The sequence below is a fragment of the Thalassophryne amazonica genome, chromosome 14 (genome assembly GCF_902500255.1).
Source record: "Thalassophryne amazonica chromosome 14, fThaAma1.1, whole genome shotgun sequence".
In the NCBI taxonomy this organism is placed as follows: Eukaryota; Metazoa; Chordata; class Actinopteri; order Batrachoidiformes; family Batrachoididae; genus Thalassophryne; species Thalassophryne amazonica.
The window spans coordinates 59,659,049-59,676,948 of NC_047116.1; the positions used below are offsets into that span (position 1 = coordinate 59,659,049).

Below are 17,900 nucleotides of genomic sequence, written 5' to 3' on the forward strand. Positions count from 1 at the left end.
ATTGAGCATGTTTGGGATGCTCTGGACTGGTGTATACGACAGCGTGTACCAGTTCCTGCCAATATCCAGCAACTTCGCACAGCCATTGAAGAGGAGTGGACCAACATTCCACAGGCCACAATTGACAACCTGATCAACTCTATGCGAGGGAGATGTGTTGCACTGCATGAGGCAAATGGTGGTCACACCAGATACTGACTGGTATCCCCCCCAATAAAACAAAACTGCACCTTCAGAGTGGCCTTTTATTGTGGACAGTCTAAGGCACACCTGTGCACTAATCATGGTGTCTAATCAGCATCTTGATATGGCACACCTGTGAGGTGGGATGGATTATCTCAGCAAAGAAGTGCTCACTATCACAGATTTAGACTGGTTTGTGAACAATATTTGAGGGAAATGGTGATATTGTGTATGTGGAAAAAGTTTTAGATCTTTGAGTTCATCTCATACAAAATGGGAGCAAAACCAAAAGTGTTGCGTTTATATTTTTGTTGAGTATATATATAGAGAGGAAAATAAGTATTTGAACACCCTTTGGTTTTGCAAGTTCTCCCACTTAGAAATCATGGAGGGGTCTGAAACTTTAATCTTAGGTGCATGTCCACTGTGAGAGACATAATCTAAAAAAAGAAAAAAAAAAAACCCGGAAATTACAAAGTATGATTTTTTAATAATTTATTTGTATGTTACTGCTGCAAATAAGTATTTGAACCCCTACCAACCAGCAAGAATTCTGGCTCTCATAGACCTGTTCATTTTTCTTTAAGAAGCCCTCTTATTCTGCACTCTTTACCTGTATTAATTGCACCTATTTGAACTTGTTACCTGTATAAAAGACACCTGTTCACACACTCAATCAATGACACTCCAAACTGTCAACCATAGCCAAGACCAAAGAGCTTCTAAGGACACCAGGGACAAAACTGTAGACCTGCACAAGGCTGGGATGGACTACAGGACAACAGGCATGCAGCTTGGTAGAAGACAACAACTGTTATGATTATTAGAAAGTGGAAGAAACACAAGATGACTGTCAATCTCCCTCAGTCTGGGATTCCATGCAAGATCTCACTTTGTGGGGTAAGGATGATTCTGAGAAAGCTCAGAACTACACAGGAGGACCTGGTCAATGGCCAGAAGAGAGCTGGGACCACAGTCACAAAGATTACATTAGTAACACATGATGCTGTCATGGTTTAAAATCCTGCAGGGCAGCAAGGTCCCCCTGCTCAAGTCAGCACAAGTTCACCAGTGACCATCTGGATGATCCAGAGGAGGCATGGGAGAAGGTCATGTGGTCAGAAGAGACCAGAGTAGAGCTTTTTGGAATCAGCTCCACTTACCATGTTTAGAGGATGAGAACAACCCCAAGAAAACCATCCCAACCGTAAAGCATGGTGGTGGAAACATCATACTCTGGGGGTGCTCTTCTGCAAAGGGGACAGGACGACTGCACCTCATTGAATGGAGGATGGATGGTGTCATGTATTGCGAGATTTTGGCAAACAACCTCCTTCCCTCAGTAACAGCATTGAAGATGGGTCATGGCTGGGTCCTCCAGCATGACAATGACCCCAAACACACAGCCAGGGCAACTAAGGAGGGGCTCCGTAAGAAGCATTTCAAGGTCCTGGAGTGGCCTGGCCGGTCTCCAGACCAGAACTCAATAGAAAATCTTTGACGGGAGCTGAAACTCCAAACCTGAAAGATCTAGAGAAGATCTGTATGGAGGAGTGGGCCAAAATCCCTGCTGCAGTGTGTGCAAACCTGGTGGAAAAACTACAGGAAAACATTTGACCTCTGTAATTGCAAACAAAGGCTACTGTACCAAATATTAACACTGATTTTCAGAGGTGTTCAAATACTTATTTGCAGGAGTAACATACAAATAAATTATTAAAAAAAATCATATATTGTGATTTCCGAATTTTGTTTTTTTTTTTTTATAGATTATGTCTCTCACAGTGGACATGCACCTAAGATGAAAATTTCAGACCACTCCATGATTTCTAAGTGGGAGAACTTGCAAAATCACAGGGTGTTCAAATACGTATTTTCCTCACTGTCCATATATATATATATATATATATATATATATATATATATATATATATATATATATACACACACACATACATGCATATACATATGTACACACGTACTCACACAGAAATACAAATACACAAGTAATTAAATTACACCGTACCAAAAATACAGCAATAGACACGTCCTACAGGTTCAGCTTTACTATAAAAAACTTCATGACTTCATGATTAGAAAAGCAGACTACATGGTTTAAAAAAGATTTCCTGATGGACAAAATGTCATAATGGACAAAAAATGTATAAAAAGGTCTGAGATTGAAATCCTCATTTAAGACCCTAGGGGAAAGTGTGCTCAGATTATAAATCCAAAATGCGTCTCTTTTGAGAAGCAAAATATTAACATCACCACCATGATTGTTAAGTTGTATATGCTCGATACCCAAGTACCTAAGTGAACTCACACTATGCTGTTTCACAGAAAAATGAACACCCACAGGAATTTTATTATCATGATTGCGAATCTTAGATCTATGCTCCGAAATTCTTGTTCTTAAAGATCTTGTGGTTTTTCCAATATAGGCTAATCCACATGGGCATTTCAACATGTAAATCACATTAGAACTCAACACCCCAGGACGGGTAAGACTTTTGAAATCAAGGGAGTCATCACATGTGAGACTTTACATGTTGATATGCCCATGTGTACGTTTTTGATTGTGTCTTCGTTGGCTGTGGCATATGATTATATTGCTGTCATTAGCATGTGAGTATATTTGCTGTGAAGATCTTCACAAGATGTTTTCAATTATGGGTTGATTGGTTTTCACATGAGGGCAAATGCTAATTACTACCAGTACTTAAGTGTTTTTCGCCTTGTGCATCGTCTGAGGAAGGGCAGTCTGCCCGAAACGTCATGTCTTTATTATTATTAAAGCTTTTTTTTTTTTTGCATGGGAGTGCTGTGGTGGTGTAGATCATTCTATTTTTGGTATAATTTCTTTTGATACACACTGTCAGTCACATCATCATGAATGTTTCGTTTTGATTTTGTTTAAAGCATCAAGGTTGCCGTTTGCTTTGTTTTTCTTTCGTTACTGATGGTTTTGTTTTGTTCCGGTATGATCTCTGGACTCGCAGGCTTTTCAGTGATGAGAGAAGTGCAGGATCATCCGTCCACCCTTTCCCAGTGGTTTGTGACTTTGTGACATTTTTTCCTTCATTCCGCTATCGTTGTGTGCTGTGTGACCGGGCCCTTAGTGGTTAGCACTGATGCCTCACGGTGCCTCTAACCTGGTCCTTCCTGTGTGTGGTTTGCATGTTCTCCACATGTTCCTGTGGGTTTCCTCCCCCTTCCGCAGACATGCAGGTTAGGTGAATTGGAAACATTAAACTGACCAAAGATGTGAGTGAGAGTGTGAATGTTTGTCTATATATTTTGGCCCTGCAACAGACTGGCGGTTTGTCCAGGTTGTACCCCGCCACTCGCCCAATGGCCGCTGGGATGAGCTCCAGCCCTCCTGTGACCCTTAAGTGGAATAAGCGGAATTAGAAAATGAATGGGTGGAAAACCAAATGGTCACATGGAAGCTACCATAAAATATGAGTTTTATTTTATTGTTGGGGGGGTGGGGGGGTGAGACAGAGGAGGATATGATGTCACCTTGGATGCAGCTCCTCCATGTATAATAGATTTGATGAAGATTCCGAGATCTTCTCCTGTCTCCCTGGACTTGTTTCCTTTGAGGCTGACACCGAGCCCCGCTGAGCCAGTGTCATTGAGCGGCACCTCGAACATCAGCTGCTCCTTCCCGCTCTCTGGAGGAAAGCCTGGCCCGCGTGATGCGACATCCTTCTGATGGAGACAAACAAAGACGGACACACATCAGTGAAGAAGGGATGAGGTGACAGAGGTCAGTCATTCAGGAAAAAATAATCTCTGAATCTAAACTAAAAGCTTTTCCATTTGAGAAAAAAACCATCATTTGCAGGTTTTAGCTAAATGTCTGAGTGGGATTTTTTTTTTTTTTTTTTTTTTTTGTAAAAAGCCATTTGGACCAGCTGCTTTTATATTCTCATCCCTTTTTTGGCCTGTGAGCTCAGCAGCAGCAATACCAATAAAATGACCTGTGCATTTTCAGGAGGTAATTGGAGAATATGGCAGCAAGAGAAATGCACTGAGAGCACTGAAAGCACAGAAAGAATGTAAAAGGAGATAAACTGGTGAATGAAAGAGAGGTTGTATAGATGGAAAAATAATCATTATCAAGCCAGAAAAACAGTGACAAACACCATATTGTCGCTGTGGAGACACGGCTGTAATGACAAAGTTTGAGATTCTACTCTGGAAAACACGAAACAAAGAACGAAGCGGATCAAACCAGATGAACGTGTGTTTGAAGTGTGTGATGCGTCAGTGGCAGAGGGAGCCTGGCTGCTCTATATATGGAATATACTTATCTGGAATATAATGATCAAGGGGGAAAAAAGGCAGCACAGTGTCTCAAAAATACTCAACCCACTCAGATAATTGCTTATTAGGCTTGCCCATCTTCAGTTTGTGAAAAATCTCACATTTAACTGAGCAAAAAAAGTTCAACTTCTAACAGCAACAACAGGTCTTGCGCAGCGTGGGCACCAAAATAATTAAAGTAAAGACAAAGTATAATTTGTAAATTATCATTTAGTAATTTATTTAGTAAATATTTAGTAAAACAATTGTCCAACACATACAATGAAAAAGTACACCATGTTAAAATGTAATCCCTTGAAACATAATAGCTTATTGTTCTGCCTTTAACAACATCTACAACTAAATGGAAATCAAATTCTGCACAACTCTTTAATGTAGATCTACTTGAATTCCTCCACACTGGAGAGTGTTCAGTCAAATATGTAAAACCCGTTTAAGGTCTTGCAACTACATCTAAATGGGGTTCAAGTGCTCTCCCAGGCAAGTACTAATCAGGATGAAATATTGTGATGTGTAAATACCAGAAAACCTCTACACTTGACTTTGATCTTTGACATAATCACTTTATGCTGCCTCTTAACAGAAATGCACTAAACCTGGACCTGACAACACCCCATTTTAACACCAATATGCCCCATGGGTGCACTCTCTACTCATACATCATTGGGGCTGGACATGAAAATGACAACGGTGTCTGTTGCTTTATGCTGGGTGTAAGATGGGGTCCCTTGATATAGATGGTTGAAAGCACACAGTCAGTAATCACAGTATAAAAAATCCACCTTACAGTGCAGTGGGACCCAGATTAGTACCATTCCAGCTCACCCACTAGCTTCAGCAGCCCTGCACCACCCCTGTGGGGTCCTTGATATGTTACAAGGATGTAAACATACAGGGCACCCCCCCATGAAGTCGACAAGGGACGCAGCAAATATAGAACACACCTAGATTCCGCCCCGACAATGCTCATAATCACAAGTGCCCTTTTGATCTTACATGCCCCAAAAAGGATCCCAACTTGAGGCCTTTCCCAGCTGTCAGTATGAAAATACAACTGTCGGTTGTTTGGGGAACGAGCAATGACTCTTGTGCTGTGCACTACCTTGCACCAGGTGTACAATGTGATCCTTGAAATAGCTAGTGGAGAGACCAGGGTCACTCTATTTTTGTTTGCCACATAAAACGAGTCCACTGTTAGTCATTTAACAAGAACTGTAAACAGTCTTTGACACATTCGGTGTGTGGGAAACACACTGTACAAACTATCACAAGCACAACATCTTCTGTATGTACTGCTCTGTCTCTCAGGGTATTTTTGAATTTTGCCTGTTCTATAAGTGCTTCATTCATGTTGGAATGAGAAATGGAACAGACAAGAGGAAACATTCTGGAAACAGCCTCTTTCTAAATAAGAATATATATATAAAATAAACTGACTTACTGTATATTGTGATTTGAACTTATCTTATCAGCTGTAACTGAATGCCTCCTGTTGGGTATCTGGGTTCATATACAGTCCATTATTATTGTGTTTCTGGTAAAAAAAAAAGTTCCTGTTGAAACATGCTTATCGGACTTCTGTTTGTGTGTATACAAATACGCATGCTTTCAGACTGAGTGTGAGTGTGTTTGCCTGGGTCAGCAAAGCCAGGTTTAGACAGTGTTTGTCTGTAGGGATTGCAGGTTTAACAGCGTTAAGCCGACACAAAGTCCTCTACTCTGCAGAAAACTGTTTTCCCTGCTGGAAAAACCCCTCAATCAGACTGACTGTCCAGACCTGATAGGAAGCTCCGCGACCTTGGAAAGAACTTCAAAATACAGAGAAAGGAAACAGGAGCCAGTCTGTGTGACTAACTGAGATGGAAAACTGTTCGACTCAGAGTGAGACACCACTGAACGTTTTTTTCAAAACTGAATAAATGAAGCGCGCATTGTTTCTGCCTCATCGCTATGACGGCTGTAACGCGTAACGCTAAAATAGCACAAAAAATAAGTGGGGTTGTGTTCATGTGTATTTTCATGTTTATAGCTATAAAAAGGTGATTGTATCACAGCAGCAAAAAGAATAACGATCAGATCCATCCTACTGCAGAAAAAACACTTTCCACAGACGAGGCTCCTGATGCTGGTCGTTTCACATTAAAATGGGCCTGCGAGGTGATGAATCAAGAGGATGTGCTATTAAAAAGACAGATCAGTGTCGGTTGCAGTGTGTGAATATGTGTGTTGTGTGACTAAAATGAGCCACAGAAATGTGTTTGCAGGAAAGATGGAGAGACGCTGACTGTAAGAGGGAGAGGGGCATTATGTCAAAATGAGCCAGGGAATGGGACCATAACTCAAACACACATGCAGAAAATACTAACGTGTCCTCAGCTTACCCATCACAAAAGAGCGATGAGAACAAATTTTTATTTATTTATTTATTTTATGCTGGTAAAAAAGTCAAGATGATGCCCATCAAATACGAAGAATAACCTTACTGTTTTTGTGATTCCGTCACTATGAAGGATTGGGTTTCTGATTCTACTGTATGTGTGAATTTACAACCCCAATTCCAATGAAGTTGGGGCGTTGTGTAAAATGCAAATAAAAATAGAGTACAATGATTTGCAAATCCTCTTCAACCTATATTCAATTGAATACACCACAAAGACAAGATATTAAATGTTCAAACTGATAAACTTTATTGTTTTTGTGCAAATATTTGCTCATTTTGAAATGGATGCCTGCAACAAATTTCAAAAAAGTTTGGACGAGGCAACAAATGACTGGGAAAGTTGATGAATGCTCAAAGAACACCTAATTGGAAACAGGTGAGTGTCATGACTGGGTATAAAAAGAGCATCCCCAAAAGGATCACCGCTTTGTGAACAAATGCGTGAAAAAATAGTCCAACAGTTTAAGAACAATTTTTCTCAATGTTCAATTGCAAGGAATTTAGGGATTCCATCATCTACAGTTCATAATTTAATCAGAAGATTCAGAGAATCTGGAGAACTGTCTCCACGTAAGTAGCACAGATGAAAACCAACATTGAATGCCCATGACCTTCGATCCCTCAGGCGGCACTGCATTCAAAACCGACATCATTGTGTAAAGGATCTTACTGCGTGGGCTCAGGAACACTTCAGAAAACCATTGTCAGTTAACACAGTTCATCGCTACATCTACAAGTGCAAGTTAAAACTCTACCATGCAAAGCGAAAGCCATACATCAACAACATCCAGAAACGCCGCCACCTTCTCTGGGGCCGAGCTCATTTGAAATGGACAAACGCAAAGTGGAAAAGTGTGCTGTGGTCTGATGAGTCCACATTTCAAATTGTTTTTTCAAATGGTTTTTGTGTTGTAACACAGTGGTAAACATACCACTGTCCCAGCTTTTTTAAACGTGGTGCAGGGATCCATTTCAAAATGAGCAAATATTTGCACAAAAACAATAAAGTTTATCAGTTTGAACATTAAATATCTTGTCTTTGTGGTGTATTCAATTGAGTATAGGTTTCAGAGGATTTGCAAATCGGATTCTGTTTTTACTTACATTTTACGCAACATCCCAACTTCAATGGAATTGGGGTTGTATGTGCAAATAAACATTTTGTGATCCTTCTCGTCTTACTGTACGGTTGTGAAACCTGGTTGTTAACTACTCAAAAAACAACTGGATGTCTTTGGTACTAGGTCTGTTCAGAGGATCCCCTGGATTGGATTCATGTCAAACATAAGGTTATGGAGGCAGACTAAGAAGAGGAATATTCCTTGTATTGTGAGGGAACGTCAGAGAAAACACAACACAACACACAAACAGCCAAAACCAGCTGTTCCATAGGGCCATGGTACCGGCACATCTGATCGCACAGTCAACACACTCATTTCCTGCCCGGATGTTCTGGAAGGGAGCGGAATTTATGTGCCCCTCAGTTAAGTTAATTCGCCCAGGTTAATGAAGCAGCAAAACATCTTGACATGGGCGCTTCACCTTCATTGTGTTTTACTGCACCATATTTTTTTGGCATAATTCTGGGTTTGATTCACATCGAATGGATCAGGATCCCTGACTTCTAAATGATTCCACTCTTGACTTAGTCTACAGAAGAACATCTTAAAAAGTTTGAGCTCCATCAGGATGCTTTGCCAAAATTCAGCTGTGCCTTCATGTTCTTCTGGGTTAACAGTACTTTGTGACTCAATTCGATTTTGGTGAATGACAAATAATGACCTTTATTGAGGTGCGAGACTGGACATAGTTCAGTTAACGTTGTCATTGGATCTTTTGAGACTTCCTGGATGAAGCATCACTGTGCTCACAGAGGAAGTTTGGAGAGTCAGTGATTCCTACGAATATTTAGTATTGTGCCAAGTGTTCTCCATTTGGAACTAAAGGCGGTCACTGTGGTTCTTAGGAATCGCATAAAAACAGAAGGCATCAGGAACAACATGACTCAAAATAATACAGTCAACATCATTTAGTGTTGGCACTCATTTTATTTACTGTATTTTTTATTTTTGTGTCATGTTACAGCAACTGCGTGAAAAAATTGTCCAACAGTTTAAGAACAATGATTCTCAACTTTCAATTCCAAGGAATTTAGGGATTCCATCATCTACAGTGAATAATATAATCAGAAGATTCAGATGATGAGTCCACATTTCAAATTGTTTTTGGAAATCATGGATGTCGTGTCCTCTGGACAAAAGAGGTAAAAGACCATCCAGATTGTTACCAGTGCACAGTTCAAAAGCCTGCATCTGTGATGGTATGGGGGCGTGTTAGTGCCCATGGCATGGGAAACTTATACATCTGTGACGGCACCATCAATGCTGAAAGGTACATCCAGGTTTTGGAGCAACACCCATTCAAGCAAAGTCTTTTTCATGGACGTCCCTGCTTATTTCAGCAAGACAATGCCAAGCCACATTCTGCATGTGTTACAACAGCATGGCTTCGTAGTAAAAGAGTGCGGCTACTAGAATGGCCTGCCTGTTGTCCAGACCTGTCGCCCATTGAAAATGTGTGGGGCATTATAAAGCGCAACATACGACAACAGAGACCCCAGACTGTTCAACAACTGAAATTGTACATCAAGCAAGAATGGGAAAGAATTCCACCAACAAAGCTATATACATACATACATACATACATATATACATACATATATATATATATATATATATACCTCCATGTTGGTCTCACAGGACAGCTTTCAGACGGCTTTCGGTGGCTTTTCAGTCGTGTGACTATCCGAGAAATTGTGGATTAGCTGGACATGCCAGAACATGTCCTGTGAGGCTTCATCACGGCGTTGCTTTGCGCCATGCGGCTCCGTCCCGACGTGCAAATTCCTGTGGTTTTGTCCCGCGCCATTCGCTGCTGTGTGGCGCATTCCTCCGCTCCTCTTTCAATGACAAAAACTCCTGTAACAGTGGAATGTGCCGAAAAAGTCTTGATGTCCACGTCTTCTGCCATTTCTGTGGTAGTCAGACGACGTCCCGGATCAACACAGCATTCAGTTTGGAAATTATCTGGTCCTTTGAGCCTGTCGATCGCCGCTCGGAACGCGGCACGCCCTCAGCTGCTGTGGGCGGTCTTTAAACTGGCTGTAACACTCCTCAATCTGTGTGACCCCATAAAATTGTCCCTGAAAGCCATCTGAATTTAACGAATGGTGTCCACCTGGCTGTCTCTCACAGTTTCTGGAAAAATTTGATGCAGCAAAGCTCCAAATCATTCAGCCATTTCCCTGACAATGAAAATCCGACGAAGGGGGTGGACCACTGCTCACTCAAACCCTGCCCACAGCCGAATGACGCAACCGACAGGTGTGAAAAAATGCGCACGAAGGTTCAAGCTTGGCTGATGCAATCACACGTGATTCAAATCCATATAGTTTTTGAAAAAAAAAAAAGGTCTGTTAGTTTTTGGACAGACCTCGTATATTATATATATATATATATATATATATATATATATATATATATATATATATATATATATATATATATACACGCACACACACACACACACACACACACAGTGTTGCCACAGTTACTTTGAAAAAGTAATCCAATTACTGATTACTCCTTGAAAAAGTAACTTAGTTACTTTACTGATTACTCAATTGGAAAAGTAACTAAGTAAGATTACAAGTTACTTTTTAGTTACTTTCCCCAGCTGCCGACAACAACCCTCTGCCACCTCAACATGACAATGATACCTGTTTTGCCAAAACTCACTTTATAGTCACCCTTTCTTGACTTCATTGAAAATAAATACGTTTTATAAAAAGTAAAATAAAGACCTCTTTCTTGACCTCATATTTAACTGTTGACAGCACTGTAACAGTAAAACTTGCAATTTCTAATCTACATTGTTTATAAATGTAACTATTAAATTCATTCTAACATTTTTCTAACATTTAAATTCTTTCTAAACATTTTACTTGTCGAAATTATTATTATTTTAAGCAGTATTAGTAGTTGTAGTACAAAAAGGCTTCAAAACCGCCCCCATTCCATCTGGATTCGCCCCTGCTTTGGTGTTTGAGCACAAAGAATGGATAACATTTATTTATGCAGAAAACATGACCAGATTTACAGGTAAGAAAATTTTATTGCGTTTTCACATCATGTGGTCCTCAGAAAGAGAGTTTAGGTGCATTTGAGTGGTAAATAGTGTTAGTTGTTGACGCGTCGCGGAGGATCAGCTGTTTTTAGCAGCAGATACGGAGCGGCTCGGAGAAAAAAAAGCATAGTAAAGCTCAGTGCAGGTGTGCTGTTGTCACCGCGCTTTAAGAGGTGAGAACGAGTCGTACTTGCTGCAAAAAACCGCGGATGAAAAGCTCACAGCTCACTTAAAGTGGGCAGTTCAGTCGAACCCCGACCTCCTGCCCACGGACCAAGTTTAATGCTGCTATCGACCCACAATGTGAAAATAATAGTAACGCACAGTGACTTGGAGAAGTAACTTTAATCTGATTACTGATTTGGAAAGATTAACACGTTAGATTACTCGTTACTAAAAAAGTGGTCAGATTAGAGTAACGCGTTACGGCATCACTGTATATACACACATATACATACATACATATATATACATATACATAAAAAAAAAGGTCTGTTAGTTTTTGGACAGACCTCGTATATTATATATATATATATATATATATATATATATATTAGGGGTATTAGGGGTGTCGGAAAAAATCGATTCACGTCCGAATCGTGATTCTTATTTATTACGATTCTGAATCGATCCAAAATGTCCAAGAATCAATTTTTAAAAAGCATTTTTTAAACATTTTTTTGCTTATTCGCTGCGTGTACTGTTTGTCAGGCAACGGCCTCCATACTACAGCGTCCCCGCGAGGGGAGGGTCCAGGTCCAGCGTGCTTCAAACATTCGTGAGCTGCAGCTTAGCATGGCGGATGAAGAGCTAATTCAGCCAGCACTGTCTTTGCTGAAGGCAAATGTTTGGGCGCATTTTGGATTTTATTATTTGCTGCGTAAGAAGGAGCTTGACATGACTTATGCAGTGTGCAAAATCTGCAAAATGAAAGTGAAGTACTTCGGAAACACTTCAAATCCGCAAGCCAACATGCTACGGCATCCCCCGGACCTAAAAGAGGGGAGCAGCGGTATCTGCCGACTACTGACCAGCGCTTCGCTGAACTGCCAGCCAACTCTGAACAAGCAAAGCAGATAAGTAAATTTACATCTTTAGAATCACTTGATTAATGTTGTAAAGCTGCATTTTCTTAAACATAAACATTTTTTAACTAATATAACTTTCTCAGAGCTCTTTGAATCGAAAATCGATTCTGAATCGAATCGTCACTCCAAGAATCGGAATCGAATTGAATCGTGAGTCTTTGAACGATTCACATCCCTAATATACATATATATATATATATATATATATATATATATATATATATATATATATATATAGACGTGTGTGTGTGTACATCCCTAATATACATACATATATATATATATATATATATATATATATATATATATATATATATATATATATATGTGTGTGTGTGTGTGTATACATACATATACATACATACATATATATACGAGGTCTATTAGATAAGAAACCGACACTTTTTTTTTAACTATATGGATTTGAATGACGTGTGATTACACCAATCATGCTTGAACCCTCGTGCGCATGCGTGACTTTTTTCACGCGTCGGTGACGTCATTTCCCTGTGGGCAGGCCTTGAGTGAGATGTGGTTCAGCCCTCTCGGCTGAATTCTTTTGTTTCACACGCTGCTCGAGACGGCGCGCGTTGCTTTATCAAATTTTTTTCTGGACTTGTGACGAATATCCGAGTGGACACTATTCGAGAAATTTAGCTGGTTTTCGGTGAAAAGTTTAACGGCTGATGAGAGATTATGGGGTGTTTCTGTCACTGTAAGGACTTCCCACAGAGCGGGACGTCGCGCAGCGCTTCCAGGCACCGTCGGCCTGTTTCGACCTGAAAACATCCTAATTTAAGGCTTAATTCACCCAGGACGTCGTGAGAGAACAGAGAAGATTCAGAAGAGGCCGGCATGAGGACTTTATGCGGACATTCCACTGTTTAAGGACATTTTCATGGAAACGACTCGGCGAATCTGTGTGCGCCGCGACAGGAAAAACACGTCCGTGTTGAAAACCATTTGTAAAATTCAGGCGGCTTTTGATGGCTTTCAACAAGTGAGTAACTGAGAAATTGTTTAACAGCTTGGGCATGTTCCAACTTGCCCGTTAAGGTTTCCAACGGAGGTGTTTTTCCTGTCGCGACCCCCCGCGGTCGGGTCCGGCAGGACATGCGACTCTGCCCTCACGTTCTTTCATTACAAAATGTCCGTTAACAATGGAATGTCCGAATAAACTCCTCATGCCGACTTCTTCTGAAAGTTCTCTGTTCTCTGACGACTTACTGGGTCAACAGAGCCTGAAATGTGGAAGTTTTCAACTTGAAACGGCGAGACGCTGCCGCCTCGAAGCGCAGATCGCCGTCAGGCGCCGTGGGCCGTCCTTAAAGCGACACTACCAGACCAAAATCTGTCATCAGCCGTTAAAATTTTTACCGAAAACCAGCTGAATTTATCGAATGATGTCCACTCAGTTGTGCCTTAGTTTTTGAAAAAAATTTTATCAAACAAAGCAGCAGTCTCTGAGCCATTCCTAAACAATGAAAAAAAACAACGAGAGGGTGGGCGACTCCTCACTCAAAGACTGCCCACAGGCGAATGACGTAACCGACAGGCGTGAAAAAACTCTCGCATGCCCACTAGGGTTCAAGCATGTCTGATGTCATCACACGTGATTTAAATCCATATGGTTTTTGAAAAAAATAATAAGGTCGGATACTTTTCTAACAGACCTTGTGTATATATATATATATATATATATATATATATATATGTGGGGTACCAATTGAACAACTGCAAATAATAAAGAAGACAATGCTCATACAGCCGAAGGTATTTTAGCATTGCGTCATATTTGTTTGTACCTATAGTTTCAGTATGATTCATATGCAGTGTTTTATGAATGAGGCCCCTGGTTCTTAAAGGTAATGACAGACGAAAGTCTGCTTAATTCATGTTTAAACCATGTACGTATAATTAATTACATGATAAATAAACCTCTTAATCATGTGTATCCTATTTTGCAGAAGCAAAACTTATTTGGACAAGCCAAAAAAGCACCTTTGTTTTGAACCTGCAACAAAGCTCACAGAGTTTTAGCTGTGTTAAAGTGTCTTTTCCTTCTAAAACGGCTACTTCCATAACACATGGAAGAAATGTAGAATATATATATATATATATATATATATAAATAAAAGAATATATCAAGATTGTCTGAGGGATGCAGGGTTAGCTCCAGGGAAAAACAAAATGAAGAGTTGGTCACTGCAATTAATTTGTTATACTAATGATGTAGCAAACAGTGTGTTGTGTCTTCTGTGCTGAAGAGGGGTTTGTGCCACACTATGGTCCATCCTGATGCAATACACGTTATGTCTTATGTGGTCAACAGTTAGCATGAACGTGTGCACACTGCTGGGGTTTGACAACGGCAATTAGGCAGTGTAAATAATCACTTCAGAGCAATCATCTCAAGGCTTTTTGTTTAACGTTATGTCAACAGTCCTCACAAGGACAGAAGTACAAATGTGTGAAAAACCCTGTGGCGTCCAAATACTTGCCCAAGGACACCTTTTACAAGACCAACCAACAGTAGCCAACAGCTAAATGCTGCACCAGTTGTCACACGCACACACGTGCATGCGTGCACACGCAGCTGAGGAAAGTTCTCCCAGGGACAACAGCAGACATTATGGGCTTTGCCTCTGACTTATGGAAATAACAACTACATCAGCGAGCCGCTGCCCCACCTACTCCCTGGTCTCCAAACAGCCGGGGTAATGACCTGCATTGCACAAAGTCAGTGTGACTGAACATTTACAAAGCCACAGAGACAGAACAAAGATGAGAAGGTGCACACAAAAAACAAAATAAAAATCAGAGACAAAAAAAAATTACAGCGTTGCTTCAGGTGTGTTCACGTCAACACGGTTTTGCACTACACAACACTTTGATCCAAGTACAAATTGACCAACCCATAACTGTCGGTGGTGCTATACAGCATATTGCCCCCCCCCCCCCCAAAAAAAATCCAAACATTAGCTATGTCATTACCTTTACTGTGGTAGCTGCTCTTCATATCTCTATTATAATTCAACACGTAGAACTATTTTCACAACAAATCCTGCCCCTACATCTAAGACCTGACATTTGCAGTTTCGTAAAGAGAAGTTAATATGTAGTTACACAGTGATGAATCTTGTTGCACATGCCACTAGCTTCTCTTCCACTGTGAGCACAGTCATCGCTCTACTCTGCACTAATTAACTGAGCATACAAAAGTCATTGTGAAATGGTTTCAAAATTCAGCAAATTTGGAATTTTGATGCAGTGCACCTTAATGGTGAATAAAACATTCCCTCACACAAGAGTGCTGGAATGCAGCATACACAGACCACAATGGAGAAGATGCTCAGAAAAAAAAAAAAAAAACTCTTGTTTGTGATAATATGTGATCATTGAATTTATAGTGATAATGTGTGCACAACTTGAGAATAAAACACAAGTTTGTTGGTAAAGCAGTGTGGCTGTTCAGCGCTTTGCAGTCGGGACATCAAAGAGGGTTGTTGACCTCTATGTGATCTATCGATATGTGGTCTATTCAATCATAGATGTCAATATAATAGAACTGATTCAGATTGAGATGAATAATGACAGGTTAAGACCACAGCAGTCTCCACCCTATGTGGTTTTGAACTGAGTAAATGTTTTACCAGTGCTGTTAACAACCACTGCTGAGAGACTAAACCTAACATGCAGGTTATAATGGTGAGAGCAAACCAGGCGGCCTGGAGGAGACCCGTACAGACAGGGCAAGAATATCTAACACCCGCATTAAAAAGAAGTAAGCTTTGGTGGATCCAAACCCTTGACTATTTTGCTGTGAGACAAGAGTGCTAAATACTACAATACTGTGCTGTCAATGAAATGAATAAAAGTCCAACTGAAACGCTAAATGACAATTAAAATAAGAAAGATAATTTCCTGATGAGCCATGCATGCTGTGAAAAGCAGTGATTGGAGGGATGGACATTCAGACACACAGACAGATAACTGAGTGGAGGTGGACATAGAACAAAATAGACCAGATGTAACCTCAAATCGTCTTGCAAACTACAACTGAAATTCCACCTCTTTTAAAGATAAACCTTCTGTTCCACTCCACCATGAAGCTGTTTTAACTGCTGAAGCAACAGGCATTCATAACCACAGATGCCTATAAGTCCTTCACAGCTGCAGTGGGTTTCTTGTTTTTTTTCCTTTCTTGTACGGTCATGCAAACAGTATAGTACCATAATGAATGATATAAATGAAGTAGAAATGTTCATATTTCCATCCCCTGACTTGTCAAAAGAAAACTGACTGCAAAGGTGATGATTTGTTTCACAATAATGCTCCTATTTAGTTTGTACAATTACATCCAGCCTCTGAAAACAGATAGACTGTATAAAAATGGCTGTAATTTCTTAGACAAGCACATCTTAACTGTATTGTAGAAAATCCGATGTGGTGGTGTACAAAGGCAACAAAAAGAAGGGAAAAAGAAGTGTCACTATCTAAATACTTATGTACCGGTATATGTACTTAAAGTCATACAGTTGTGCTCAAACGTCTGCATACCCTGGCAGAGTTTTTGCTTTTTTGGCCATTTTTCAGAGAATATGAATGATAACACAAAAACATTTTTTTTAAACTCATGGTTAGTGGTTGGGTGAAGCCGTTTATTGTCAAACAACTGTGTTGACTCGTTTTAAATCATAATGAAAACAGAAACTACCCAAATGACCCCTGATCAAAAGTTTACATACCCCTGTTCTTAATACCGTGTGTTGTCCCCTTTAACATCAATGACAGCTTGGAGTCTTTTGTGGTAGTTGTGGATGAGGTTCTTTGATGGTGAAGCTGCCACTGAATATGTCTTGGACTTTATTTACATCAGTTATGAAGAAATACAAACAATATGGCACTCTATGGTAAATATCCATGGAGTCAACAGTTCTCAAAAACTGAGTGACTGTGCAAGAAGGAGAAGAGTGAGGAAAGCCACCAAGACACCCAGACAACCCAGAAGAAGTTATAGGCTTATGTGGCTGTGACTGGAGCAATTGCACACAGTGCAAGCTTTGCATTTTGCATTGTGTGCAACTACTTTCTGGATATGCGCCATTCCAGCAGGGTGCGGTAAGTCATCTTTATATTAAAAGCGTGAGTGATTTTAAGATCAATGTAAGTACATAATATAATTGTAAATATATTAGGGTCCCTTCACACATACTGCGAAGTTTGGTCGAAGTGGGCACGAAGCAGGAATCATATGCAAAACGTGTGGAATTGTAGCTGCCTCTCACGCCTCGTACACCTGTTGCTACAACTATTTGCGCACACCAGCGGCTGAAAGACAGAGTGTGCGCTGTGCGAACCCATCGAACCCTCTCACGGCAGGTGTCGGCCAAATTCCAGGTGACACAAATGAACATCTAACACTTCTTGTTTGGCACTTAGAAAATGTGTGGCCATTCGCACTCTTGGCATGACAACAGTCTGCAGACCATCACTGCCGTGCTGATGTGAAGTTTGGTCTAAGTGCGCACGAAACAGGAATCGTGTGCAAAACGTGTAAAATCGTCTCTGACTTGAATGCCACATACACCTGTTCCTTCAACTATTTGCACACACCAGCGGTAGACAGAGTGTGCGCTGTGTGAACCCATCGGCCAAATTCTAGCTGA

General features: G+C 40.5%; 1 protein-coding gene across 2 annotated transcripts in view; it reads right to left on the reverse strand.

Moving 5' to 3' along the window:
* The window catches only part of LOC117524798 (partitioning defective 3 homolog B-like), an 830,560-nt gene that overhangs the window by 461,454 nt on the left and 351,206 nt on the right, over window positions 1–17,900 (reverse strand). For both annotated transcript variants that reach the window (XM_034186621.1, XM_034186620.1), the window contains exon 12: window positions 3,709–3,900. In XM_034186621.1, coding sequence (XP_034042512.1) covers window positions 3,709–3,900 — 192 coding nt within the window. The remainder of the gene's footprint in view (window positions 1–3,708; window positions 3,901–17,900) is intronic.